This window comes from Herpailurus yagouaroundi, unplaced genomic scaffold, assembly GCF_014898765.1.
Source record: "Herpailurus yagouaroundi ecotype Mexico unplaced genomic scaffold, PumYag 142, whole genome shotgun sequence".
Classification (NCBI taxonomy): domain Eukaryota; kingdom Metazoa; phylum Chordata; class Mammalia; order Carnivora; family Felidae; genus Herpailurus; species Herpailurus yagouaroundi.
The window spans coordinates 324,352-349,802 of NW_024412397.1; the positions used below are offsets into that span (position 1 = coordinate 324,352).

The 25,451-nt window shown below is 57.1% G+C and overlaps 1 protein-coding gene and 1 long non-coding RNA gene across 6 annotated transcripts in view; one reads left to right on the plus strand and one right to left on the minus strand.

The window, feature by feature from the left end:
* Positions 1–1,372: 1,372 nt before the first annotated feature.
* Positions 1,373–25,451, plus strand: part of SLC66A2 (solute carrier family 66 member 2) — a 52,548-nt gene continuing 28,469 nt past the window's right edge. Inside the window, exons 1-4 of one of the 5 annotated variants that reach the window (XM_040478522.1) lie at positions 1,373–1,389; positions 2,660–2,977; positions 10,493–10,626; positions 17,946–17,999. In XM_040478522.1, the coding sequence (XP_040334456.1) occupies positions 2,775–2,977; positions 10,493–10,626; positions 17,946–17,999 (391 nt within the window). In that variant the 5' untranslated portion in view covers positions 1,373–1,389; positions 2,660–2,774. Of the gene's footprint in view, positions 1,390–1,900; positions 2,005–2,090; positions 2,108–2,659; positions 2,978–10,492; positions 10,627–17,945; positions 18,000–25,451 lie in introns of those variants that run through there. The other 4 variants (XM_040478520.1, XM_040478521.1, XM_040478523.1 and 1 more) reach the window with 4 other exon arrangements.
* LOC121032753 (uncharacterized) lies at positions 2,971–3,487 on the minus strand. The gene is made up of 3 exons (XR_005791439.1): positions 3,386–3,487; positions 3,146–3,341; positions 2,971–3,072 (listed from the first exon to the last, which is right to left on the minus strand). It is a non-coding gene; the product is annotated as an uncharacterized LOC121032753 (long non-coding RNA).

Here is a 25,451-nt window from a genome sequence, read left to right on the forward strand (position 1 = left end):
CTGCATTTCTTGTCCTTGTCCTTCTCCTTCTTCTTCTTCTTTTTTAATAAGGTAACATTCACAGGTTTCTGGGGATTAGGGTGATATACTTGGGGGCCATTTTCTGGCCTAGCACAATTTGGCTTCTTTTGTTTGCAGGAAGTCATGTAACACATTCACCATCTCAGATGAGCTGTCCTTCCTTCTCCTGACTGACCGACGGTTCCAGACCAGAGAGTGCCACTCGGATTCCAGACAGTTGGTGTTTAAAACGATTACAAGCCCACTCTCAGTCATCAGCTCACTTTCGGGGTGAAGTCCTGGGCCAAGAACGCAGGATTGTATCCACTTAGCAGGCTCTGAGACGTGCCCTGATGGATCCAGGGGAGTGGGCGGCTGGGGGCCGGTGACCAATCTGCCCGCCTTTGCCAGCATGAACAGGACCAGTGGACGTGACTCCACGTGATCCAGTGAGAGTAGGAGGGGAGCCTGTCACTCCACCCCAGCCTCCAGGACAGAGTGGAACGCTCTCGGGCCTGCAGAGTTCAGGAGAGGCGGTTAAGTAGGAACACCTACTTCTTTTCTCCCAGTCTTGCCGCCACTTCCCTCTCTGCGTGTGTATTTTCATTTCCCTGTACATTCCTGCTGCTGTGTTCTCAGTTGTTCCCTGTGGATCCTCTGAGTAGCTGTGACTCAGAAAACCTAACAACAGCCTGGGACACGGGGGGGGGGGCCGAAGTAAGCATGACCCTGTGCTTTAAGGAGGCCCTTCTCATCACACCAGGCTTGTTTGGGACTTAGTCTCAGTGAGGTCCGTGCTGTTCCCATGATTTCTCACAAAATCTTCCCGGTAGGAAGCAGGAGACCAGGTCAGAACTGCGGGCGGGGAAGCTGGCCGACCGGGTGTGTGCCCCCAGGGCCACCTGCTCTCATCCACCAGGCCTTCCCTTTCGGGGTGTTTCAGGTCCCACCGCACTGAGATGGGAGCAGAACCTTGGGGCCCTGCAGTTCTCTGCCCTGAGTCCCTCCTGCAAGAGGCCTGGGCACACAGGGCTCGCTGGTTTCGTACAAGGGTCCTCACGGCTCACCATCCCACCGGGCATAGGGCTCCATGCACACCCAGACCGCCAGCATGCAGGCGCGGTGCACCTGCTAGGGCCCCTGGGGGCTCACCTGGGTCGGGGAAGAGCTCTGTGAATGGGCCGAGGCTGGGAAGCACTTGGCAAGTCAGGGAGCGGCATGTCCAGCACGTCCTTCGGTCCTTCGGTCACGATGTGTCTGAGAGACTGCGCCCCGACCAGCAGTCCCGGCTGCCGCCCTGGGCCTGGGGTACCCGCGGTGGGAGCGGAAGGCGGGCCTGCGGAGGCTTCGGGCACACGGTGGGCCTGTTTCCGCCTCACCGGAGACCAGGTGAGGTTCCTGACACGGCTCACTTCTGCACCCTGCTTCTCAGGGCCCCGCCCGCATCGGGACGGGCAGCCCCCCCCACCCCCCGACTCCCCAGGTCGTCGGAAAACGAAGGTGCGGAGGGACCGCCGGCATCACCGGGGGCGGGGGGGAGGGCAGACCCAACCCGGGCCCCCACGAGGGGGGTCCCCAGGCCTCGCGCAGACCTCGGCCGTGGACGGCACCCTGTCCGCTGCTCTCCGTGGCGGCGCACCGCGTCCACACGGCCCCTCGCCCAGGCACAGGTCGGGGGACGCGTCTGGTGCGTCCCTGGCTCTCCAGGCGCGGTCTCACCACGCAGGTGTTTCCTAAGCGGGGAGGGGCGGGCCGGGCCGGCGGAGCAGCATCGCCGCGGCGACCCTCAATCCACCACTTCGTTCTCCGTCTAGCTCCGACCCCTCCCTGACAGACAGGTGCGCTCTAGGACCCAGCGCCTCTCGGCCTGCCGCCTGGGTGGGCGGGTCCCCTGCATTGTGACGTCACTCGGAGGCGGGGCTGCGGCGCTGGGACGGACAGACGGAAGGTGCACGCAGAACAGACCGGGCGGGGCCGGCGCGGGCGCGGGTGCGGGCGCGGAGGGTAAGGGCCGGGCCTCGGATCCGCAGGCCGCGTGTGGACGCGGGCGCGGCGCGGCGCGGGGACCGCCCTCCCCTGGCTCGGGGCTCGGGGCTCGGGGCGGGCGGTGGGTCCCAGGACTGAGTGTGTCTCCCCACCCCCGGGCCGTGCGTCCCACCCCAGACCGAGCCACCCCACTCTCCTGCTGAGCGCGCCCCCCGGGCCTGAGCGCGCCCCCGGGGCCGAGCGCGTCCGCAGGGCTGAGCGCGCCCCGGGGCCGAGCGCGTCCCCGGGGCTGAGCGCGCCCCCGGGGCCGAGCGCCCCACCAGGGCTGAGCGCGCCCCCAGGACTGAGAGCCCCACCGGGGCTGAGCGCGCCCCCGGGACTGAGCGCGCTCCGCCCCACCCCGGCCGCGTGTTCCCGCTGGGACGCAGCCATCGCCCGCCCCCGGACTGAGCTTGCTTCCCAGGCCCGCGTCCACCGCCGTGCGCCCCGCGCCTCTTTCCCCCCGCGGGTGCCGGTTCGCGTGCGCAGGGCTCCCGGAGGCGCCGGTGTCTGAGGAGGGGGTCGTGCCGCCGCCGTGAGCCTCCGCGGGCTTCCGGGAGCGCCCTGGGAGCGCGCCCCTCGCTTTGCCTCCAGGGCCCTGCGCCGGAGTTCACCTCCTTTCCTCTCTCGCCAGGCCCCGATGGTGGAGGACTGCACAAGGTAGCGGCGGCGATGTGGGGGTGACCGTCAGCGCGCGTTCCAGGACCGTGAGAGCGGAGGGCCCCTGGGCCAGGTGGACGTCAGTCGGGATGGAAGCAGAAGGCTTGGATTGGCTTTTGGTCCCCTTGCACCAGCTGGTGTCCTGGGGGGCAGCCGGGGCCATGGTCTTCGGAGGGGTCGTGCCCTATATCCCACAGTACAGGGACATCCGGAGGACTCAGAATGCTGAGGGCTTCTCTACCTACGTGTGTCTGGTGCTCCTGGTGGCTAACATTTTACGGATCCTTTTCTGGTAAGTTGGGAGCTTTCTGTGGGGGTACTTCCAGGGTGATGGCTTTCTCTTTTTGGGGTTTCGGAGTGGGGTGGTGGTGCAGGCGGCTGTACTTCCTAGGAGGGAGCTGGTGAAGTGGGCGGGACTGTTCCCCGGGGAAAATGGTGGGATTGGAGTGGAGAAACTTACTGTAGTCTCAACGGCCGCGTCTTCATTTTCTGTCCTTCTTACGTTGTCAGATATTTTCCCACGGACTTGTGTGTGCTGGATAAGGTCCTAGAACTGGGTCCCTGTCCTTAGAATTTGCATGGGAGTGGGAAAGAGAAAACAAGGAATGAGTAAGTGATTAAGATGAAGAAAAAGGGATGAGCTGTAGGAAGGGGACCTCACAGCCTGACCACTGACCACTGCAGCCCCTTAGGAGGGGACATCACAGCCTGACAGGAAAGAGCATTCAGGGGTCATGTACAGGGACGGTGGTCCCCTCAGCCTTCCTGTTGTGTGTACGGTTTTGTTTTGTTTTGTTTTAATAGGAAAGTCAACTTTCTGGATAATACTTAAGAGACTATTTTTTCTTGCCACTCCCAGCCCAGCTTCCTCTTATTATCATTTGCATTCGGGTGAGGAACCGGAAATTAATTTTAACAGTTGCTAAAGCGAGACATGTTTGGGAGGGGGAGTTTTTAGAGGAAATGAAATGAGATCTTGGAGCCTCATTCTAAGACTAAAAAGGTCTGGAACTTTCCTTTCTACTTGGTGGCGCCCGGACCCTCTGTGAGCACAGATAGTGAGGAAAGTTGCTCCGGAGGGTGGGTGGGTGTGGAGGCCGGATAAGGGCACCAGGCGGGGGTGTCCAGAGCTCTGCTTCTGGCCCTTCCTTCTGACTTGTTCGTTACTGAGTAATCACGTTTTTTGCTAGTTCTTTTTCTTAAGTTTATTATTTATTTTGAGAGAGAGAGAGAAAGAGAGCGATCAGGGGAGAGGCAGAGAGAGGGAGAGAGAGAGAGAGTCCTAAGCAGGTTCCACAGTCGGCTCAGAGCCTGGTGCGGGGCTTGAACTCACAAACTGAGAGGTCATGACCTGAGCTGAAATCAAAAGTCAGACTCTTAACCGACTGAGCCACCCTGGCTCCCCAGCTAATTCATGTTTGAGTCCGCCTTACGGAGGTACGATTTTCGTGGAATAAAAGCATCCATTGTAAGCGTACAGTTCGATGAGTTTTGACAACGCCCCCTTCCCGTCACCATCACAACCAAGAGATGACTGTTCTGAGTCCCGAAGTTCTCTCCTCTGTGTTCCATCCAGCCGTGGCCCCATGCCTTTGATTTGTGTCCACTGTGTGTTAGTTTTGCCCTCGTCCGGGGCTTTTAAAAGGTGAGCTGGTAAGTTGGCTCCTCCCCGGAGAATGTGTCACACCGCCAGGTTTGTTCTGGGCCAAGCTGCTTTGAAAGGAGGGCCAGTGGGTGCTTAGTTTTTTCTTTGGCGCAAGTTGAAGAACCCCATTTTGAAGATTCCTTTTTTTCCTTTGGGGACAGAGCTCACTCACTTCAGGGTGACACGTGGCTTCCCTTTTCTAAAATGGCCTTAATCCAGTCTAAGGTTGAACGGAAGCAGGTCCCAAAATGCAGTAGCCTCTGACACAGTTGTTAACCCTGAGCGCACTGGAGGGTGCTCAGGGAGCCCCTGGCCTGCCACCTGCCTGGTGTCACAGCGTTGGCCAGGAAGGGCACTTCATTAGGCGCCGGAGTGAGTTTTCTCTGGCAGCGGAGGGGAAGTGCCCGAGACTGGCTTCCCTTATGGGAAGGGGGGGCGGGACAGAGAGCAGTTGAGACGTCTTTTCCTTAAGAATACGCATCCTTCGGGGCGCCTGGGTGGCTCAGTTGGTTGAGGGACCGACTTCGGCTCAGGTCGTGATCTCGCGGTCTGTGAGTTCGAGCCCTGTGTCGGGCTCTGTGTTGACAGTTCAGAGCCTGGAACCTGCTTCGGATTCCGTGTCTCCCTCTCTCTCTGCCCCTGCCCCATTCATACTCTCACTCTGTCTCAGAAATAAATAAACATAAAAAAAAAAAAAAAGAGTACTTATCCTTTACGATTGCAGAGAAGAGAATAGGGTATCTAATCTACGTCCAAATACCTGGTTTGGAGAAGGCAGAAGTTAAACTAATTTCTTGAAAGCCAAGTCACCAGGGCCTCTGGATTTAACTGGCATTTAATGCGTTTGGACTAGAAGTTCTCCCTTCACTGCCGGGCCTGGGACTTTGAGAACGAGTGTGTGCTCTCTCCTAATTCAGCACAGGGGGCCTTTAGTGATTCTCAGTTTTGTCCACGGGCCAGCGTATTTCTGTGCATCCGATTGGTCCTTCCCCGGAGTCTGCACCCTGAACCGTCCTGGGTCACTTCAGGGGTCCTGTGGCTACCGTGTGAACCCCAGCGCTGCCTTCAGGCAGTATTCTGGGATGAAGGGGGGCTGGCAGAGGGCACTGGTCCCTCCTCAGGAGTCTCTCTGGCCTGGGCATGTGCTTCTCACATAGGGCAGTACTTGGATTTCACGGGGTGAACCCCAGCAGGCAGGCTGGGCTCCGCCTGTGGCTTGTGACTAACATGTACCTTTCTGCCCACCTAGTCCTAAGACCCCACTCCTGGGCCTCCTCCAGGCTTCATGGGTTAGTGGCCCACATGATTTAATAGGTTTTAGAGGGTTTCCCATGTTCCAGACGCTGCAGATGCCGCAGGGTTTACGCTTCAGCAGAAGCATTGTGTGGAACGTACCATTTACACACATACAGGTCATGGCGGGTGCCCCCTGAGGGGGAAGCAGGGTCTACACTGGAACAGTGGTGAAGTTAGAACTGAAGAGTGTGTTTCCTAGAGCTGGCTGAGAGCGTGGTCCTCAGAGCTCCAGGCTGGGAAGCCTCCTGCAGACTCATGGAATGAGCTTGTGGGTGGCCCTGCCGCCCAGGGAGGCCAGCGGAGCTTGTAAACCCCAGGTTCCTGAAACTCGTGAGACCCTAGCGCTTTATTTCTTACAATTCTTTTTTTTTTTTTTATGTTTATTTGTTTTTGAGAAGAGAGAGAGAGTGAGCAGGGGAAGGGCAGAGAGAGGGGTACAGAGTTTCTGAAGCCAGCTCTGTGCTGACAGCAGAGAGCCCAATGCGGGGCTCGAACTCATGAACCGTGAGATCATGACCTGAGCTGAAGTCGGACGCTCAGCGGACTGAGCCACGCCGGCGCCCTGATTTCTTGCGATTCTTATCATCCTTTTGCAAAACTAGCATTCAGCAGATTATATTCTATAAAATGCTGATGTATAGGATTTTGCCTCTGTGGTGTCAGGAGAAGCCAAGAGAAAGGCTAACTGATGCCTCGTAGCTCATGTTTGCAGGCTTGTGATTTTGTAGAAGGGACGAGGAGGGTGGGGCCACGGTGCACAGATGATGTTGCAAGGCCCCCCCAGAACTTTGTGTCTTGGTAGAGGTAGTTCTCAAGCTCCATTTGTATTGGATGAACATGAACACACTGCATCAGAGATACGCTAATGTTGGATCAGATGCGTAATAACATTGTATTGGATGCAGTGACGTTGTATCAGGAACGTGGGCACACTTCTGCCATGTAGTGACACCGTATCAGATGTGGTAAGGTAGCATCATCTATCAGAGATGTAGTAGGGCTGTATCGGAGATGTATTAACACTGTATCAGACGTGCAGTAAACAAAGTAACTGAGACGTGATAACACCGCATTGGAGACCTGCCTTAGCGCTGCACTGGATACGGCAACGTTGTGTCAGCGACGCCGTAAGCTGTTTCCGAGGTGTGGTAACACTGTATTTGGACATGCAGCCTGACACTGGATGGGAGATACAGGAACACTGCCAGAGATACCACACCGTTGAGGACGTAGTAACATTTTGCTAAGGGTGTAGCAGTTGGCGTGACACAGGGAAGCAGATACATAACTTCTTTCCGCTTGAGCTTTACTCTGTAACTTTGAAGACCCGGAGAAGGTGATCTCTGTGGAAACTTTGGGCGAAATGTTGCCTGTCCCCTCTTCGGTGTGTACCTTCCTGGGGGGTGAGACCTAGGGACACTGCAGTTAAGGGAGAACTTTTTTTATTTTACTGTATTTTTTTTTTTTTAGTTAAAATATTTTTTTTGATGTTTTTATTTGCTTTTGAGACATGAGCTGGGGAGGGGCAGAGAGAGAGGGTAACAGGAACTCAAGTGGGCTCCGTGCTGACAGCAGAGAGCCTGACATGGGGCTCGAACTCCAGCCTGAGATCATGGCCTGAGCCGAAGTCGGATGCTTCGCTGACTGAGCCTCCCAGGCTCCCAGGCGCCCCGAACCCTTTCAGAGTGGCTGCGTGAGCGGCAGGCCCTTCACCTGTCTGGTAGGCTGTCCCATCATTTGTTCTGAGAAAAAGTTGTGCCAACCCATATTGTCAGGGACAGGCGAGGGCAAAGTGCTGTCACGACATCCCCGTCAGTACAGATTATTAGCATCAAAGGAAGAAAAGCATAACTAATTTGACAAGTAAAAAATGGTATCTTTGTATTTTAATTAGTTTATGAAGTTGCTAATGACATTGAACCTTGTTTCATATTTATTTTGTCTCTTGTGTATCTTTTGTGGAAAGTTGTGCTTTTTGAAATTTTGTGTCTCAGCCTGTCTTCACCCTAAGTACTCACCTCTGCTCCCTCTCGCTTCACTTTAAATGGTCTTGTTTTTACTATAAATACTGAGCTCATCTGGATTCGATTTTTGGTGGGTTTTTTTTTTTTTTTTATGTTTGTTTACTTTTGAGAGAGAGAGAGCATGTGCGACGGGGGAGGGGCAGCGAGAGGGGGACAGAGGATCCCAAGCAGGCCTGTGCTGACAGCAGCAAGCCTGATGTGGGGCTTGAACTCTCAAACCATGAGGTCATGACCTGAGCCCAAGTCGGACGTTTGACCCACTGGGGCACCCAAGCGCCTCTTTAGGTGTGTGGTTTAAGGAGAAGTGCAAACCTTGATTTCTTTGCCCACTTTTTCCAGTCATTGTTTCTGTTGAGCATTTAAAACATGAAAGTGGCCTTTCTCGCATGATGAGCTTGGTGTGAGAGGCCCCAGAGCAGCTTATTTATTGTGGTTCTTCCCGGCCTGCTTGGGAAGGAAGCGTCTCCAGTCTTAGTAGGCTGACATCTAGCTTCTGCTGGCCCCTTGTCTGACCTTCACCTATAGATGAGTTGACCCCTGGGGTCAGCTGGGTAACCGTGGGATCCAGTTCCTAGAAATGACTAGGAACGTCCTTAGATAGTCCCCGGTGTTATAGTCGCACTCTACAGCAGAGATGGGGTGCAGGGGCAGTGGCTCACGGGTGCCAGGGGCCTGGAGCCCGTGTGAGCCTACGGAAGCGCCCCCAGCCTGTGCCTCTGACCTAGAAAGCCCCAGGGCACTGTCACCTCTTTCTTCTCGTACCTTCTCTTCACCCAGGCCTGGCTCATCAACCCTTTCTTGCTCCAGTCACTTAGCATTTCCTTTGCAATTCCTGAGGCACCTCAGGAGAGGCCTGACGAAGCAGCGGGGTCCCAGGTGAGCCGAAGTGACATTTCCTGGGGAGGCAGGAAGAAGCTGGTGGTCATGGAGCCGTCTGCTGTGTCCTGGCCCCTCTGCCCTTCCTGGACCCAGGTGGCATGGGCCTGAGCCTCTGTGACCTCAGGCCTGCTCTGTCCTTTGCTCAGAGGACATGGGCCTTGGCGTCAGGAACCAGTGCAGAATGCCGGTCCTGGAACCGGTGTCTGGAACCCCCACTCCGCAGGGAACATCTGTTTTTTCCTGGTTGCTTGACCTCCTGTGGGAGCCCCAGCTGGTGTGGCTCCCCTCCAGGTGGCACATTCTCACCTGCTGGGCCGGCTCACCGTGGCTGTGGCCGTGGCTGTGGTCGTGGCAAGTCCTCATCGGAGGTGCTGTCTGCTCTCTCCTGAGAGGCGGGTGATCCGAGCTTGGCAGTGAGGTGCTCACAGACGTGGGCTTGAAGACGCCGAGTCGGCCCTGGAGCGGGTGCAGGGGTCAGTGTCTCTACCTTGGGGACATCGCTGTTTCTTTACCTTGTAGGTAAGACTTGTTAGCATAGGCACAGCTTCCAAAGACATGCCCTGGCCGGCGGGGAGGGGCTGCCTCTGGTCTCGTCCTTTACCACGAGCCCGGCCGCTGAGTTTTTGTCCCGATTTCTCATTGATTTGGTGCAGTCCCAGGGGTGGCCCCTCAGGGAGCTCTGCCCCAGCTCTGTGTTGTGGGCGTGGTCGGCCCCCAGTGAGCTCTCTCTGCAGGGGGAGCTGGGTGTAGGCTCAGGCCCGAGGGAGTGAGAGGACGTGGGAGGTGGGGCCCGGGTGGTGGTCTCTGTGTTTTCTTGTTTTCGGGAGCAGCTGGGAAATCAGACTGCAGGCTCTCCTGACTTAGAGGTGCTGACCGCCAGCCCCAGTTTTGGGAATACCCTTCAGGCCATGTTGTAGGCAGACCCAGCGGGGTTCCTTCTCCAGAGCAGCTGGGCTAGAATTGGGGCTGGGCCTTGAAAGAGCACGGTGCTGTGCCCTGGCCTCGTCGATGGTAGTCCCGCAGGCCTGCGTGGCCCGACCCAACAGGTCACGGCTCTGGTGGTTCTGGTGGCCGTGGCGGAGACCCCGAGCTGCCCCCCCGAAGGGCCGGGCTGTTCTCAGCCCCTGGGGTTCGGGTTCTGCCGACAGGCCCAGCCTGTGCTAGTCACTAGATTGCGGTCTCACCTCCTCGAGCTTGTGGCTGAGTTGGTGAGAAGTTCTGCCCCTGGAGGGAAAACCAGCAGGGAGGATGTGAGAGCCCGGCGGGGTCGGGGCCCAGAGAAGAGCGCGAGCCACTAGGCCTCGGCTGGGGGTCAGCGAGACCTGGGTGGGGAGGGAGATTGGACAGAGAGGCCTGGGTCGGCGGGGGGGGGGGGGGGGGGGGGGGCCCCGGGGGGGGGGGGGGTGTCCCCCCCGCCCCCCCCCCCCCCGGGGGGGGGGGGGGGGGGGGGGCCCTGGCCCCCTTCACTGGTCTGCTCACAGCGTGGGCTGCTCTGGCCTGCTGACCCCACTCGTCTTCGTCAGGGGGCAGGGCTTCCTGTCATTCCTGGACTCTGGAATGCATCTTCCCAGGGCATCAGGTGGTCTAGGTGCCTCTGCAGGTGCCTCTGCAGGTGGGGTGTTGGGCACCTGGCTGTGCGGCGAGGGAACGGGGAGTCCCGTCCACACCCTCATCAGCGGCTCCTGGGGAGGTGAGTGTGGCTTTTGAGGAGCCGTGCACATGATTCTGAGAGGTGTCCCCGCGCCCAGCCGTCCAGGAGTGTCCCTGCTCACCCAGCTCTGTGCACCATGGAGCCCGAGGCCGAGGCAGTCGGTGCCAGAGGCTGTGACGGATGTGAGAGGCCCTCTGGGGGCTGCTCAGGATGTGGCCGTGGGGGCCTTGGTCGGGACCTGGGCAGGGAGAGGCGGTGAGGCCCCTGGTGTGCGGGGGCCCTCCTGATGCCGTGGTCTCTTTACCTCCCCAGGTTTGGAAGGCATTTTGAGTCGCCGCTCCTCTGGCAAAGCATAGTCATGATCTTGACCATGTTACTGATGTTGAAACTCTGCACCGAAGTCCGCGTGACAAATGAGCTGAACGTAAAACGCCGTTTCTTTGCAGGTTGGTGATCTGCAACTTTGGGAATAAAGCACTAAATCAGCAAGCAAAGTCATCCTGTGCTCGTGGGTGAAATAGGGAGCCGCGTTAGTGTTACCTGAGCAGCTTTGAATCCACCAAATGCTCGGTTGTGTGTAACCGATGTCCGCGTTTTCAGCACGTTAAATGTTTACTAACTAATCTCAGTGTGCCAGCATCCTCTGTGATGATTATGAGGGGATTCTGAATTGGGACAGGATCAGGTCACAGAAAGATGCTGTCTGAGGAGGCAGTTTTATCTCTGTGTGTGGCTTGTACATGAGACATGCCCTTCACTTGTACCATTTACCTGTGGCCGGGGTAGCGGGGATCTTCTCACACACCTTACTGAACATTCACCCAGAGTCATGCTGCTGTGGGGCCTGGTGAGTTGTCCCCTGGAGCGTGGGCAGGACGGGTTACATGCTCGGCCTGCACTGCTCCGTGACTGTTTGTGGCTCAGCAAAGAGAAAATTTTTCTCGTTTTTGCCTTTTCCTTTGAAAAAGCTCTTCCTCAGCTGATGTTCTGTGTTTGAACACGCAGGGGGTTAATGCCTTACTTCTGGTTTTCTTCTAGTTACTAAATTGAAGACAGCTCTCACTTTGATTTTGTCTGAAATAGTGTGTGTTTATCTCCACTGTTGCTCAGAGAAGTGTTTCTGCTAGTTTGTTTACTTTGGGGACTCCTGTGGACTCGAGGTCTTGCCCCTGAATTTTATTCCTGTCGGTGATTTTCTTTCCGTTTGAGCGGACCCTTTCCCCCTGTAGCTTCTGTCTTTAGAGACGAAGGTATGCTAATTTCAGTCTTTGTAGAAAATAGGTCAGCCTCCAGCTCTGACGGGTGGCCTGGACCGATTAGTGTCACGTCAGCTGTAGAGATCAGCACCATGTGCTTCTGTTGTGTGTTTGTTCTTTCTCGTCTCTCCCTCTTGTGACCTGGGAAATCGCACCGGAGGCGGGGCTGCTTGTATCGCTGGTCCTTCCTTGAGAGCGGGCATGTCCGGCCGGTCCCTTACGAGGCGAGGGGCTGGGCCCTTTACTTGCTCTTACCTAGCAGTTTTCTCTGCTGGCACAGCTCCCGCCCGCGTCTGTCTGTGATCTGGGAACCCCACCTTTCGTGTGCGCAGGGTCTCCAGGCCGGCTGCAGAGCGCCGGTGTGGGGGGCGTCAGTAACGGTCCTCCTGCCCCAGGGACAGAGGAGCGCCGGGAGCGGGCACGCGGTGCCCATAGTTGCTTGGTGTCCTGAGCCTCAGGCTTTGAATCATGAGCCTGGGTTTTGTGATCTTGTGCGAAATGGGGTGTAAGCTCGGATGAAGTAGGGTGCCAGATATCCTGCGGGTGTGCGAGCGTCCGGGCCCTGGACAGTCCTGGAGTTTAACATTTATGTGACCTTGCTGAAATACGGGAACGTAGGTACAGTGAGGGTGAGGCAGGGGCCGACCTTGTCAGCGGGAAGCCGGGCCTCTCCTCTCCTGTCCCGGGGGTTCGTTCTGTCTTGACTTCCAGTGCTCTATGTAGATTCTTCCAAAAGCAGCATTTCTCTTTCAGAGAAACTAGAACGGGTTGGGTTAAGACCGTGAATCCCGGTTTCCAGGGATAGGGCTGCCATCTGAATTTTGGCAAGTAACCCTCTCTGTGATGAGCCAATTAATGGAGCCCGCTTCGCCCACACTTGGCAACCGTGGTGCCACCTCGCGGGGCACAGGGGCTGCAGGCAAGGTGAGTGTGAGGCCTCGGAGGCGGGCGGAGGTTGGCCTGGACTGTCTGGGTGGACCCAGTGTCCGCCGGGCCCGTGGAGTGGAAGAGGAGAGCCCGTCAGGGATGGACGTCAAGAGGATGTGGTTCTGGCTTTGGACGTGGGGGAAGGGCTGGGAGCCAAAAGCACAGCAGGCCTTTGAGGCTGGAACAGCCTTCATCTTCCAGCCAGCAGGGACATGGGGGCCTCAGCCCCCAGGATCCAAATTCTGCCAACAGGTTGGATGCACGGGAGGACCTGGGTTCTTGCCTGGAAACTTCAGAAGGAATATGCCCTGACTTTAGCCCAGTGAGACCCATGTCAGACTTCTGGTCTCCCAAATAGTGAGGTGATAAGTCTGTGTTGTCGGCCGCCGAGTTTGGGGTAACCTGTTATGGCAGCTGTGAGGTCCGCAGCGTCTGGCGGGTGTCTGTTGGCGGGCGTTGGGAGCTGGCCAAAGGGCTGGCTGGAAATCCGCAGACGTACAGGTGGGCGGGGCTGCAGGGGCTTTGACCTTGCAGCAGGGAGCAGCCGTCTGCTGGTGACGGCCAGGACTGTGGGGGCAGTTGGCCTGCCCTGCCGGCCTCCGCTTTGCTGGGGCTCTGGTGGGGTACGGAGGGCCAGGCTCCTGACCCCTGGGCTCCCTGCTGGGCCCCAGACGGCCTCAGGGGGAGAATCTACCCTAAACTCCGCATCCTGGGATCGTATCCTGGGATCTGGGATACAGTGTTTGAGAGATCTTGAGATTCATACTTAATTTTTTTTTTTGATTTTTTTTAATGTTTATTTATTTTTGAGACAGAGAGAGAGACAGAGCATGAGTGGGGGAGGGTCAGAGAGAGAGGGAGACTCAGAATCTGAAACAGGCTCCAGGCTCTGAGCTGTCAGACCAGAGCCCGATGCAGGGCCCCAACCCATGAACTGTGAGATCATGACCTGAGCCGAAGTCAGCCGCTTAACCGACTGAGCCACCCAGGCGCCCCAGTACATGGTCATTGTCGACATTTTGGGGACGAGAGGAACGTGAAGTAAAAGCAAAGAGCTTTCCACCCAGCCGTCCAGAGGTGACATCGGGGGTTCCTTCTGTGCCCTCGCTCATACCTGGGGGAGGTCAGACTGGGCTGTGGGTCTGAGGGGGCCAGGCCCACAGGCTTCAGGGGGAGATCTCCAGAAGCTGCTGTGGACTCTCCGTGTGGCCGCACAGAGGGCGTGAGGTCCAGAGTGGCTTGCGTATGCTGTATGTTTCCTTTTCGTCCCTCGTGTTTTTTCGTGGAGAACCTCGAACACACATGGAGTCGGAGAGAGCGTGTCTGAGCCCCCCCCACCAGTAATCACACCCGCCTCCAGCTGTCCTGAGACCCTGTTCACATCGCCTGCCTGCAGTTTTTGAAGCAAATTCCAGACATAGTCTGTATATAGTTCATAACGGATCTCTAATAGATAAGGACTTGAAAAAGTATCCATAGTACCATTTTCAGCCGTAAAAAAGTAATCCCTTAATTGTCAAACACCCAGTATTTGTGTAAGTGTGCGGCTTCCTCCTCACTTCCCGATTCGGGGCTGGTTTCTGTCTGCGGGCCACAGTCGAGGCGGCACGCCGAGGTCAGCTGCAGGTTCTCCCTGATGTCCCTTGTTCCCCGAAACGTGTCTGCTGTGTCTGCCCTGCACGTGGTGCCTGCTGTGCACCAGCCCTCCGTCTGTGGCCTGAGCGGTACACGCGGGGAGTGTGGGGATGCGGAATTGAGACCCCGGCCCTGCCGCCAAGCCACGCCTGCGTGTGGACCAGACTCCCGCGGCTGCACGGAGGCGGCCCCGCCTGGCTTCTGCCACACCCCGGGGTGGTGCGTCGAGGCTTCCTGTCTCCGGGACGCCCTGTGAAACACGTTCTGAGAAGCTAATTGGATCCAGAGGTCTGGTCAGATCTAGGTCTGGCTCCTTTTTGCCGGACTGTTGTTTCTTCCACAAGGGGCACATCCCGTCACCTTGGCTGACTTTGGATGTGGGTGGTGGAGGGTGCCCCGTGCCTAAACCCATCAGCCGTGGGGCTGCAGAACACCGATGCCCCGTCAGCCTTCGCTCGGCTGTTAGCCACGGGGCTTCTCCGGAGAGGAACTTCCCTGGAATTGCTGTTCTAGCAGTGCAGTTATCCAGGGTGTAATTTGTAAATTAAAGGCAGGCAATTGCTTCCTTCTCTTTATCTGCCAGTTCTCAGAATTGGTCCCTCACATCCTGCAGCTGCGTTCACGTTTGTTTTTCCACTCTTCCGAGTGTGTGGATGTGAACATATTTGATGTGTTCGCCTGATTGCCATTGTCGTGTCCCTTCAAGGCCCCGCGGACCCACCCGTCTGCCAGCGGGAGCCTCTCCGGTCAGCTCTTGACTTTTCGGCAGAGACGAGTGGTCCCTCGGAGCCGTGTCCCTGGTGTGACAGGGTGCTCTGGGCGCGTCATCTTCTGTTCCTGCCCCAGACCTGGACTCGGCCGTTTCTCCCAGGAGCGCTTGTGGCACTGGGCTGTGGCATGTGGAGACCACGGTCTGGCCCCTGGGACAGCTGTGGATTGGGGGTGGGTTTTGGCTTTTTCAGTGGGTGGAGCTGGGAGATTCGTGGCAGACGAAATAGTTCAGGTGTGCGTGCTGACGCGTCCTGTGACCCTTCACCGAGCTCTTCGGTCGTGGCTCTGATCTTCCACGGGCCGAGAATGAAAGAGCCACTTGCTTTGTCCCTGCTCGCAGGGGTCTCGGTGAGGAGGCTCCTGGAACGCTGTTTTGTCGGGGGTCCCGGGATGACATGTTCTTACCGCCAGATGACGTGGCTTATCGGCTCTGGGAACGGTACCACCAGCGGCACACAGGGGCTCACTTGTTCCTTCTTCAAGAGAGAGAAATTGTCTGCGACTCAGTCACATTCACTCGACGTTTGCCCCAAGTCTCAACAGTCCGCTTCCAGAATGGAGTTGGCTGGGGAGGCGGGTGGGGGCACGGGGGGTGCTGTTCACGGAGACGGGGCTCTGTTGTGGGGGACGGAAGTGTTCCAAGACTGCGGTGGTGGTCGTACAGATCCGAACATGCTAAAAACCACTTGATTGTACACGTTCAACGAGTGAATCCTTTATGATATGTGGTTATGTCTGCATTAAACTAAAAACTTGGGCGGGGAGGGTCACATTCCATTCCAGCAATGAAAGCTGAGGACTCCCACTCCCACTCAGTACAATGTTTGTCTGTAAACCATTCTGTATTTTCGAGGGCTTATTGATGTCCTTGGACGTGAGGCTACAAATCCTGACCTGCCCTGTCCACAGCCACGACCCTGATGTAGGTCTTGTCTCTCCTTGCCCGGACCTCCGCCCGGTCCCCTGGTCTCTAGGGCATCGTGTGAGCCACCTGTGGCCATCGCCCCCCCAACCCTCGCGCACTGCAGCGGCTCTCACGCTGTGACAAAGCCCAGAAGCCCCTGGGAGCGGTTGATGGTCTGGCCTCTGGTCAGCTCACCGGCCCTCCCTCCTGCTGCCCCGTGGCATCCAGGACGGCCACTTCTCCTGTCTGAGCTCGTCCCAGACTTCTGTCCCATCAGGTTCTGTTCCAGTCTCTGTGGCTGCTCCACAAGTAACCCCACGCTCGGCGATTTGCAAGGACGCAGTGACGCTCACGAGTCTGGCTGGACAGCGACAGTATGGTTGGCCGTTTGCCGGGGCCCTGCCTCCCTCCCTCTTTCGGTGTCTTTCACCCTCTAGGTCCCTCCCTTTCTCTCAGTTGCTCCCGTGTTGGGGGGTCTGCTGGGAGATCTTCACGTGGCCTTCTCTTGTGGCCTAAGCTTCCTAGCCTCCTCGCGGCATGGCAACCAGGTCGCAAGGGAAGCATGAGAGGGAACCAGGTGGAAGCCGTGTCTGTGCTCTGGTCTTGGGAAGCATGTGTCGCTTCTGCAGAATGGAGTGGTCACAGGCCCCCCGTAATCAAGGGGCGAGGACATGCACGCCGCCTCCCATGGGGACGATGTGGACACGTTGCCGAGGCTGTTTCTGGACCTCGGTGCCTGGAGTGGGTGTTCACAGATGCCTGAAAGTATGTGACTGTGGACGATGCCCCCTGGTCTCTCAGCCTGGGGACTGGCCCTCCTCCCGTCTGTCCTGCGCAAAGATGATTCTCTAAGGTGTAGGCCTGATCTCGCTACTTTCTAGCCGAGAAGCCTTAGGTGGCTTGACTCTGTCCTCCGGAAAGTCCGACACAGGGCAGACTTCCCACCCTGACCCACACCCCCTACCATCTGCTGCCTTTCCTTCCCCCATCATTGTGACCCGAGAGGCCCCCGGCTGCACTCTCCCGCTCCGGGCCTCCACCCTGGCCTTGCCCTGCTGCCTGGCGTGTTTCCAGCTTGTGTGCCGGGCACGATCAGGCCCGAGGCGAGAGGGGAGCCGGCACGGGTGTGTCTGAACTGCACCGGAGCCACGGTGAGCAGTCCCTCCCGCGTCCCCTTCCTTCCCTCCCCTTCCACTTTGGGACCCTGATCTTTAGAGGAAGTGTCGGTGAGCAGTAAACTTGGCCTCAATCAAGAAACAGACGCAGGAAGCTGAGGAAGTCCAGCTGAGTCTGGCTATTCAGAGCCCAGCGGTTCCCGGAGGTGGTGCTGCTGGGTCAAGAAACCCTCAAGTGGGAGGGGCAGCGACTCCTGGTCAGCAGGGTCTGTGGACATGTGCCGTCCCCAAGCCCACATAGCCAGTCTGGCATTTTCTTTTAGCCGTTTACTTGCAAAATGTCCATTTGTAGGCGGAGCCTGCCTCGCCTGGGGCGGATGACACACACCTGCCCCCCCCCCCCCCCGTTCTGTGGCCAGGTCCAGTGCCTGCCTGAGTCTCACTCTTCCCACCGTGGAGGGACTCTGGCCGAGCCTTCAAGGGCCGCGGGCTGCGTCCTGGGCAGTGCGGAGCGGGGGGGACTCGGGTGGGGCTGGGCTCCCTCCAAACGGAGGCCTTGCGTGCTTGTCTTGGGTGCTGTGGCGGGGCTCAGGGAGCGGTCAGGGTACCGCGGTACCCCCGATATAACGGGCCGTCGCTTCTGAGCCGCACGCTTGGCCAGTTCACATGCTGCACTAGTTCCCTGTTCCCAGAGGGCATTTTGTTGAGTGTCCTCTGAAAACGGCTTTATCAGGCAGCCTTCTGAAGAGCTTTGACCTGGGACAGCTGTCTTGCAGTCAGAGCTTGTGTATGGACGAGCTTTTAGGGGAAATGGAGGTACCGCCTGCTGTCTCTGTCAGCAGAGCAGGCAAGCCGTGGGCTTTATGCCGTCTCTGACCTTAGAAATTCAGTGAAAATGTGGTGACTTTTCGTTTTGGCCCGAGATTTCCTCCCCCTTCCCTGGGGACTTACATTGGAGGAGGGTAGGTTTGGAGGAAAATCACTCAGAAAGTAAACTTCCTCAAACTCAGACACCAAGATCTTGTCCTTCTTTTCCGGTGTTTCTTAAAAAAGGAAATGCAAAATGGACTGGGAGACACAGCCGCTTGCCCGTGTTAAAATCGGTCTGTTTTTCTTTTCTGTTCCTCCTTTCTGTTTTTCTCTCTTTTTAAATGTAGCTGCGGATACCCAGGATGAAGCAATCAAGCCCCCGCCCCGGCGGTCATATCTGGGTACGTACCACACCGCACGAGGCTGCCCGCCCGCTGGAGCCCCTGCTTCGTTCATTCTGTGTGGCTCTGTCCCCGCTCAGCCCTCACGGCCATGCTTGCCCCGCGCGTGCACCTCATGGTACCCGTGTGCCCACGTCCCCAGCAAACTAACCAACACATAGCCTGCTACTGTTAAGCATGAGCTAGTTCCTAGAAACCTGCCCATTGTGTGTGTGTGAGTGTGAGAGGAGGAGGGAGGGAGGGTAGGAGAGAGGCGGGGACAAGGAGGTGGTCGGAGTTCAGGTTTCCGAACGCTTTTAAGTCAGTTCTTTTTGCTGCCGTGGCGGACGGAATTGTTTTCTTGATTTCATTTCGCATTGCATGTGGCTATCTCCTAGAAATAAAATAGATTTTCATACGTCGATCTCGTATCCTGCAGCTTCGTGCGTCTCGTTTATTGGTGCTGTTAGCTTTTTAGTGGATACTTTAGGACTTCTGTATGTAAGATTACATCTTCCGCAAATAGAGATACGCTTACTTGTTCCTTCCCAGTCTGGATACTTTTTCTTTTTCTTGCCCAATTACCCTAGAGTCCGAAATGGCTACAACGGTGAGCCTGGCCGAGCTGGTCTTGCTCCCGAGTTGAGTGAGACGGCATCCCTTCACCACTACGTGTGATGTCAGCTGTGGGTTCTCACAGATGCCTCAGATTAGCGGAAGCAAGAACTTTCTGTTCTGAGTTTGTTGTTTCGTTTGTTTGTTGTAGTCCTGAAACAACGTTGAAGTTTGTCTACTGCTTTTCTGTGTCTGTTGAGATGATCGTGTGGTTTTTGTCCTTTATTCTACATTGACTGATTTTTGTATGTTGAACCAACATTGCATTCTTGGGATACGTCCCATCTGACCATGATGTGTAACCCTTTTTATAAGATGCTGGATTCTGTTTGCTAGTATTGTGTTAAAGATTTTTGTGTCCATGTTCACAAGAGATATTGGTGTGCGTGTGTATGTGTGTGTGTGTGTGTGTGTGTGTGTGTGTGTGATGACTGTGGTTTTAATATCAGGACAGTACTGGCCTCGTAAGGCAGGTTAGGGATGGGAAGTGTTCCCTCCTCTTCCATTTTCGGTTGTGAAAAATTGGTACCAATTCTTTATTAATTAAAGTTTTTTGAGGTGTAATCGATACATGACATCACTTTCAGGTGTATGTTATCGGATGTTCGTATGTACTGTATACGTGGTGAAGTACGTTGTGAAATGCGTGTGTTGTACATAGTGAGTCTAGTTGACGTCAGTCATCTGACATGGTTACAAGATATTTTCTTCTTAGGATGAGGACTTTTAAGATCTACTCTCGCTAAGCCACTTTCAAATGTGCAACACAGTATTGTTTTTTGTTTGTTTTTTTTAACGTTTATTTATTTTTGAGACAGAGAGAGACAGAGCATGAACAGGGGAGGGGCGGAGAGAGAGGGAGACACAGAATCTGAGCTGTCAGCACAGAGCCCAATGTGGGGCTCGAACTCACGGACTGCGAGATCACGACCTGAGCCGAAGTCGAATGCTTAACCGACTGAGCCACCCAGGCGCCCCCACAGTATCGTTAACTATAGGCACCATTCTGTAAATTACATCCCCATGGCGTACTTATTTTGTAACTGGAAGCTTGTACCTTTTGACCACCTTCGCCCATTTTACCCATCCTGAACCCCCCACCTCTGGCAACCACCAGTCTGTTCTCTGCATCCATGGGCTTACTGTGGCTTTGTTTTGTTGTTGTTGTTGTTAGAGTTCCACATATAAATAAGCTCATATGGTATTTTTGTCTTTTTCTGTCTGACTTATTTCACTGACAATGCCCTCAAGGTCCATCCTTGTTGCCAATGGCAGAACTTCCTTCTTTTTTCTGGCCGAATAATATTCCACCGTACATATTTACATCACATCTTCTTAACCGACTGAGCCACCCAGGCGCCCCCACACCACATCTTCTTTATCCATTCACCTGTTGGTGGACACTTGGGCTGCACCCACATCTAGGCTACTGTAAATAATGCTGCTGTAAACACAGGGGTGCACACATCGTTTTGAATTATTGTTCTTGTTTTCTTTGGATACATACCTAGTAGTGGAATTGCTGGGTCATGAGTTCTAGTTTTAATTTTTTTAAGTTTATTTATTTATTTGGTGGGGGGGGCGTGCAGAGAGACAGAGACAGAGAGAGAGAGAGAGAGAGAATCCCAAGAAGGTTCCTCACTGTCAGCACAGAGCCCGACATGGGGCTCAATCCCATGAACTGTGAGATCATGACCCGAGCTGAAATCAAGAGTTGGACGCTGAACTGACCTAGCCACCCAGGCACCCCTGCCCTCCTTTATCCTTTATGATTGATTTCCTTTAGTTCTTTGAACATATTTATAATAACTGTTTTGAAGTCATTTCTGCTAAGTCTGGTAGCTGTTCTCTTTCAAAAGCAATTTTGTTTTTTATTTTATTTTTATTTTTCTTCTCTGTGCAGGCTACTTTCCCATTTCTTTGCGTTTCTCAATGTTTTGTTGAAAACTGTTTTGCAAAATACTGTAGCAATTCTAGTTACTGATCCCTGACCTTGGCTGCGGGGAGGCTTGTTTGCTTATTTGTTTAGTGACCTGGCTGGATGAGCGCTGTCTCTGCACCTCTCCTCCCCCAGGTGAGGCTGTGGTTGGTTGATGTACTTGGTCCCCTCCAAGCCCCTGGGTGATCTGCCTCCACTGCTGTCGCAATCAGCTAGCCATTAGAGGAGGCTAACAGGTGAGTGTGACACGCTGGGGCGTGCACAGGTCTGGTCCAGTTGAGGCCAGGCAGGGGGTCAGGGGGTGTCTTGAGGGCAGTCTTTGAGAACTGCTGTGTCCCCAGGATGACTCTCCTTGGCTGTTTGTGTCTGGTAAATGTCGACCGGGTCTGTTTCCCTTGTTGCCATAGTGGAGCTTCCAGCTTCCTGTGATTGCTCAGGTACCAGATTCCTCACTGTTCTGTCAGCGCCCTTAGGCTTGAACTTGTTCATACTGTGTTCTAAGCAGAGGTTCTCCCTTTCGGGAGAGCTGCAGAACTGGCTGTTCTCACACCCCCCGCTTCCGGGACAGAACCTCTGAACCCCTGCTCTGGCACCCGTGCTGGGGCGGCGCGCTGCTCCTCCCACCGTGGGACCCGTAAACCCCGTGAGCTGGGTCAGGATGGTGCTCTCTGTTGGCTGCGCCCGGGGTGGAGTGTCTGTCCCGGTGGGCAGGGAGCCCTGACTTGTCTGCCCTTCTTGCCGGGGGGAGAGCGGGAGCCCAGCCAGAGGTGAGAAGTGTCTGTGCCCGCACTGGGAGCTGTGGCCGCCCCGCCCGGGGTGGAGCTGTTGTCACGCGGGGTCATGTCTCAAACCCTCTTTTCTTAAGTCGATGTTTCTCCGTTGCTGTATGGCCATAGGACGCTTCCCAGAGATTGTCAATGGTGGTGTTTTAGAGTTCACAGCGGTTCTCTTATTCTGCCGGGGACCCTCACGTCGCCACTCCATCCCATTCACTGGGTTACCCGACTGGAGCCCTGGCAGCCGGGATTACACGGGATGTTTCGGGCCAGGAGAGCACGGTCTGTTTTTATTTGGAGCTTCCCTGAAGGCTGGACTCGGGGCCTGGCCGCTTCTTGGTTGGTTTCGTGTTCGTGTGAATAGGACATGTCCTCCGTTGAGTTTTTGGAGGTCGCCTTCAAACTGTACTTGTAAGTGAGGGTGCTGTTTTGACTTGGAGTAAAACTACGTCCCCGTCCCTCTGTGTCAAGGCCTCCCTTGCTCTTTCCCCCGAGTCCAGGGTGCTTGTGTGGAGAGTCACTGCTCAAGCACTTGTCTGCGGGACTGTTGGCCGGGGTGACCAGCCTCCTGCTGGACTGTTGGTGCAGGGCACGGGGCCTTAGCCTGTGGCCTCTTGTCCAGTGTAGGATGCCCACTAACCAGAAATTAGCAGCAAAAGAAAGAGCCAGAAATGCAGTAGGATAAAAGGAAAAGGCTGCTGCAGTTGAGGGGTGCCAGAAAGTCCAGCCCGTCACGGAACCCAAGACGGGCTCACCGCTGCTGGGGGGTCAGCCACGAGGACGTGATGGGCTTACTCTCTGAGAGCATTTTGCAGTGAGGGCCAGTGCTCTGGCTCACTGCTCAGTCGTGCTCAGCTCCCTCGGGTGGGTTGGGGCCTCTGGATCCCTGGATCTGTGTCTCACAGCAGCGGCCCGCTGGTCCCCTGGCCCGCCCGCTGGTCCCCAGGCCCGCCTGGTGGGGGTGGGTGTGGGCGGATGGGGCAAAGGTGGCTCAGTACAGTGAACCCCAGCTCTGAAGGCTGACGAGGGCGTTTGCAGTCCTACAGCCAGATGGCGCTGTTGTCTCTGCTAACCCTGTTTCCCTGTCCAGGCAGAGTGGTTGCAAGCCACCTCCTCCCCTGCCCTGTGGCTTCCCTCCCGCACAGCAGGAGCCCCGCAGGCCCCTGTCCTGAGCTTTCTCTGGTGGCCCCACAGGCGCCACATGCCCCCCCAGAGCCTGGCGTCCCCCTATTCCTTGTTGGAGTGTGAGCTCGGGGACGTGGGGTCGTAGGTCAGGGCTGTGTCCCCGTGTCCCTGGATTGAGCGGGCACTCGGCAGGGTCACAGAGACAAGCACAGGTGCTTGGGCAGGGGCGGGGGACGGGGAGCTTCCAGGAGAGCAGTGTGGTGAGAGCTGAGTGTCTCTTTGACCTGGGGTGGTTTTGTTTTCACGGAGAGTTGATTTTTAAATATTTAAAAATTTTTTGAGAGACCGTAGAGTTAAGGTGGGAATCTGGTAGTGTGTTTTCGAGCTGTTGGAGAACAAGTTGCTGACTTGGTGCTTGGTGACACCCACGTCCTCCAGTGTTCCCTCTGGAAGGCAGGACCTGTGCCTCCACGGCCACAGCGCAGCCTGGTCCCACGAGCCTGGCGCCTGCGGCCTCACCACGCCAGAGCTGCCCTCGCCGTTGGCCGTCCGCTCCCAGGGCTCAGTTCCAGATCTTTGTCCTGGGGGTCCTGGGGCAGTTTGGCTGAAGGTCCCCCGTGCTTCCAGTGCTGGGGGGGGCCACACGGCGCTGTTCCACCGGCCCCCACGCCTCTGCGGGTGGTTTGTACCCATTGGGGGACACTTTGAAAGGATGTAAAGAGCCCGTTCCCCCTCAGTCTTTCATCCTGTTCCCGTGTGTGATGGCCATGACAGGGACGCATGGCCTTGTGCCTCATTCACTGACCAAACCCCGTGTCTGGTTGGCCTGCTGCTGGGTCCCCACGTCCCGTCACCTCAGGGTGCCGCAGGTGTGTCCGGTGATCTGGACTCTGCCAGGGGGGAGCCGGCTGGGAGGGGGCGCCGAGGGAGCGGGGACCTGAGTGCAGGGAGAGGCCTGGGCTGGCGCCCCCCCCCCCCCCCCCCCCACCAATTTCTGTTCTCTTCATCAGAAACTGGTGATGGGCAGGTCCCCTGCTGGGCTCGGTGGGGTGGGGGGTTGGTGAGCTTTTAATCTCAGGAAGCAGCACAGCACGACTGCCATTGGATGGAGCCACGAGGGGTGAAGGCCACCTGCCGCCTGGGAAGTGGCCCCTGGCCTCGGGGATTTGGTTTGGTAGACTTTGTTTTTAAACGTAGCTGAGGTTCAGTGCTCAGTAGGTGCCAGACGCTGTTTTAAGTCTTTTACGGGAAATCGGTCGTTTAATTTTCATGCTGGCCTACGCACAGTGTGCTGTGATTCCCCCATTTTACAGGCACAGAGAGGTTGGATCGCTAGCCAGGAAGGCACACAGCAGTAAGAGGCGGGCTGGGGCCCCAGAGCCATGTTCACAGCAGGACCACGCGTCCCCCCATCTTTGCTGGCAGCCTTGTGTGTGTTTGCTCCTGGGTCACCCTGGGGCCCTGCACTCTCCGATGGGTGGGCTCTCACCATAGGTGCAGCCCCCCCCCCCCCCCGTCTGCGTGTTATTTCTGCCCTCGGTGGTTCTCCTGCCGGCTGTGCCCCCTTCCCTCTCCCGCGGGGACCCCAGCCTGTGGACCCCGGCCTGCCGCACACACTGGGGCAGAAGCCGTACAGTGTGGAGCCACAGCCTGTCTGCGGGATGGGGGCGGGGGGTTGTGTGCCCAGGCGCGGGGGACACCAATGGACCAGGCAGTGTGAGGGCCCACAGAGTGACCGCGACAAGTGGGGCGCTCGGCTCTGTTCCTGGCGCCCACCGCGTGCAGCATGTTGTCTCTGTGGCTGCTGTACGAGGCCCTCTGGGAACCTGCCTTCCCCCCTTGGGCAATGGCCCTGCTCGCTCTGTAGCTGCCTGCCACGCGGGATCAGGGCGTCCTCTCCTGTAGGACAGAGCTAGCAGCCCTGGCCCGCCCAGCAGCTCAGCCCTGGCTGGCCCGCTTTACTTTGTCACGGTGTGTGTCGCGGACCCTGGGAGCGCCCCTGTCCCCTGGAGGGCAGCCCTCCATTCACAGCCTCCCCTTGGTTTGTGGGCATCTGGGGGCAGGGGCCGGGGAGGCCGGGAGCTGGGGTCCGGGACCAGCCACGGTGGCCAGAGCCCCCAGCATTGTCCATGCCGCTCGGGGCACGTGGGGGTCTTTTGAACGTGGCTCGTGTGGAGAGCCTGTGGCTGTGTGGTTCACAAGACTTTCTCCAACAGCTTCTGGTTGTGGTTGTGGCCTCTGGTGCTGGGCCTCCCTCCACCTGGGGCGCCCAGGCCTGAACCCTGGGCCCCCGCGGTCTCTTGCAGTGTTTTTCCAGCAGGAAGGACTTTGCCTGCACCGGCGGGGACAGGCCACACGGGGGTGCTGGCGGGCTTCGAGGTCTGGGAGGCACAGGGACCGCTCCAGGTTATGTAACTGTTCTGTCATTAATGGGGTCTGCGATGGAGCCCTAAGAGATGACCCGAGAGGGCGGGGGTCTCCTCCTCAGGGAAGGCTGGGGTCTCTGCTGCTCTCGTTCCCTGGGGTGGAATGAGACAGCTGATGAGGCACTGGTTCTCTCAGCAGCCTGACCACCAGCTGCCTCCCTGGGGTCAGGCCACAAGCTGCGGGGCTGCACTTGGCCTTGGTCCCTGCCTGGCCAGGCCCTCTGTGACCCCACGAGGCCCGGGGCTGTGTGTAGGGGCACCCGGCCCCCTCGGTGGCACGCTGGCTTTCCTCAGCCCTTGGCTGAGAGACAGGAGGTGAAGCTGCATTGGCAGGATCCCGTGACAGCACGTGGTCTCTGGGCCACCGTGGAGTCCCTCAGCCATGCGGAGGCCGGTGGCTGCCCCTGCCCCACCGGGGCACAGAGGAGGGGCGCCCTGCCCCAGTGGGGGTGCAGAGGAGGGGCCCCCTGCCCCAGTGGGGATGCAGAGGAGGGTCCCCTGCCCCAGTGGGGGTGCACAGGAGGGGTCCCCTGCCCTGACGGGGATGCAGAGGAGGGGCCCCCTGCCCTGACGGGGACACAGAGGAGGGGCC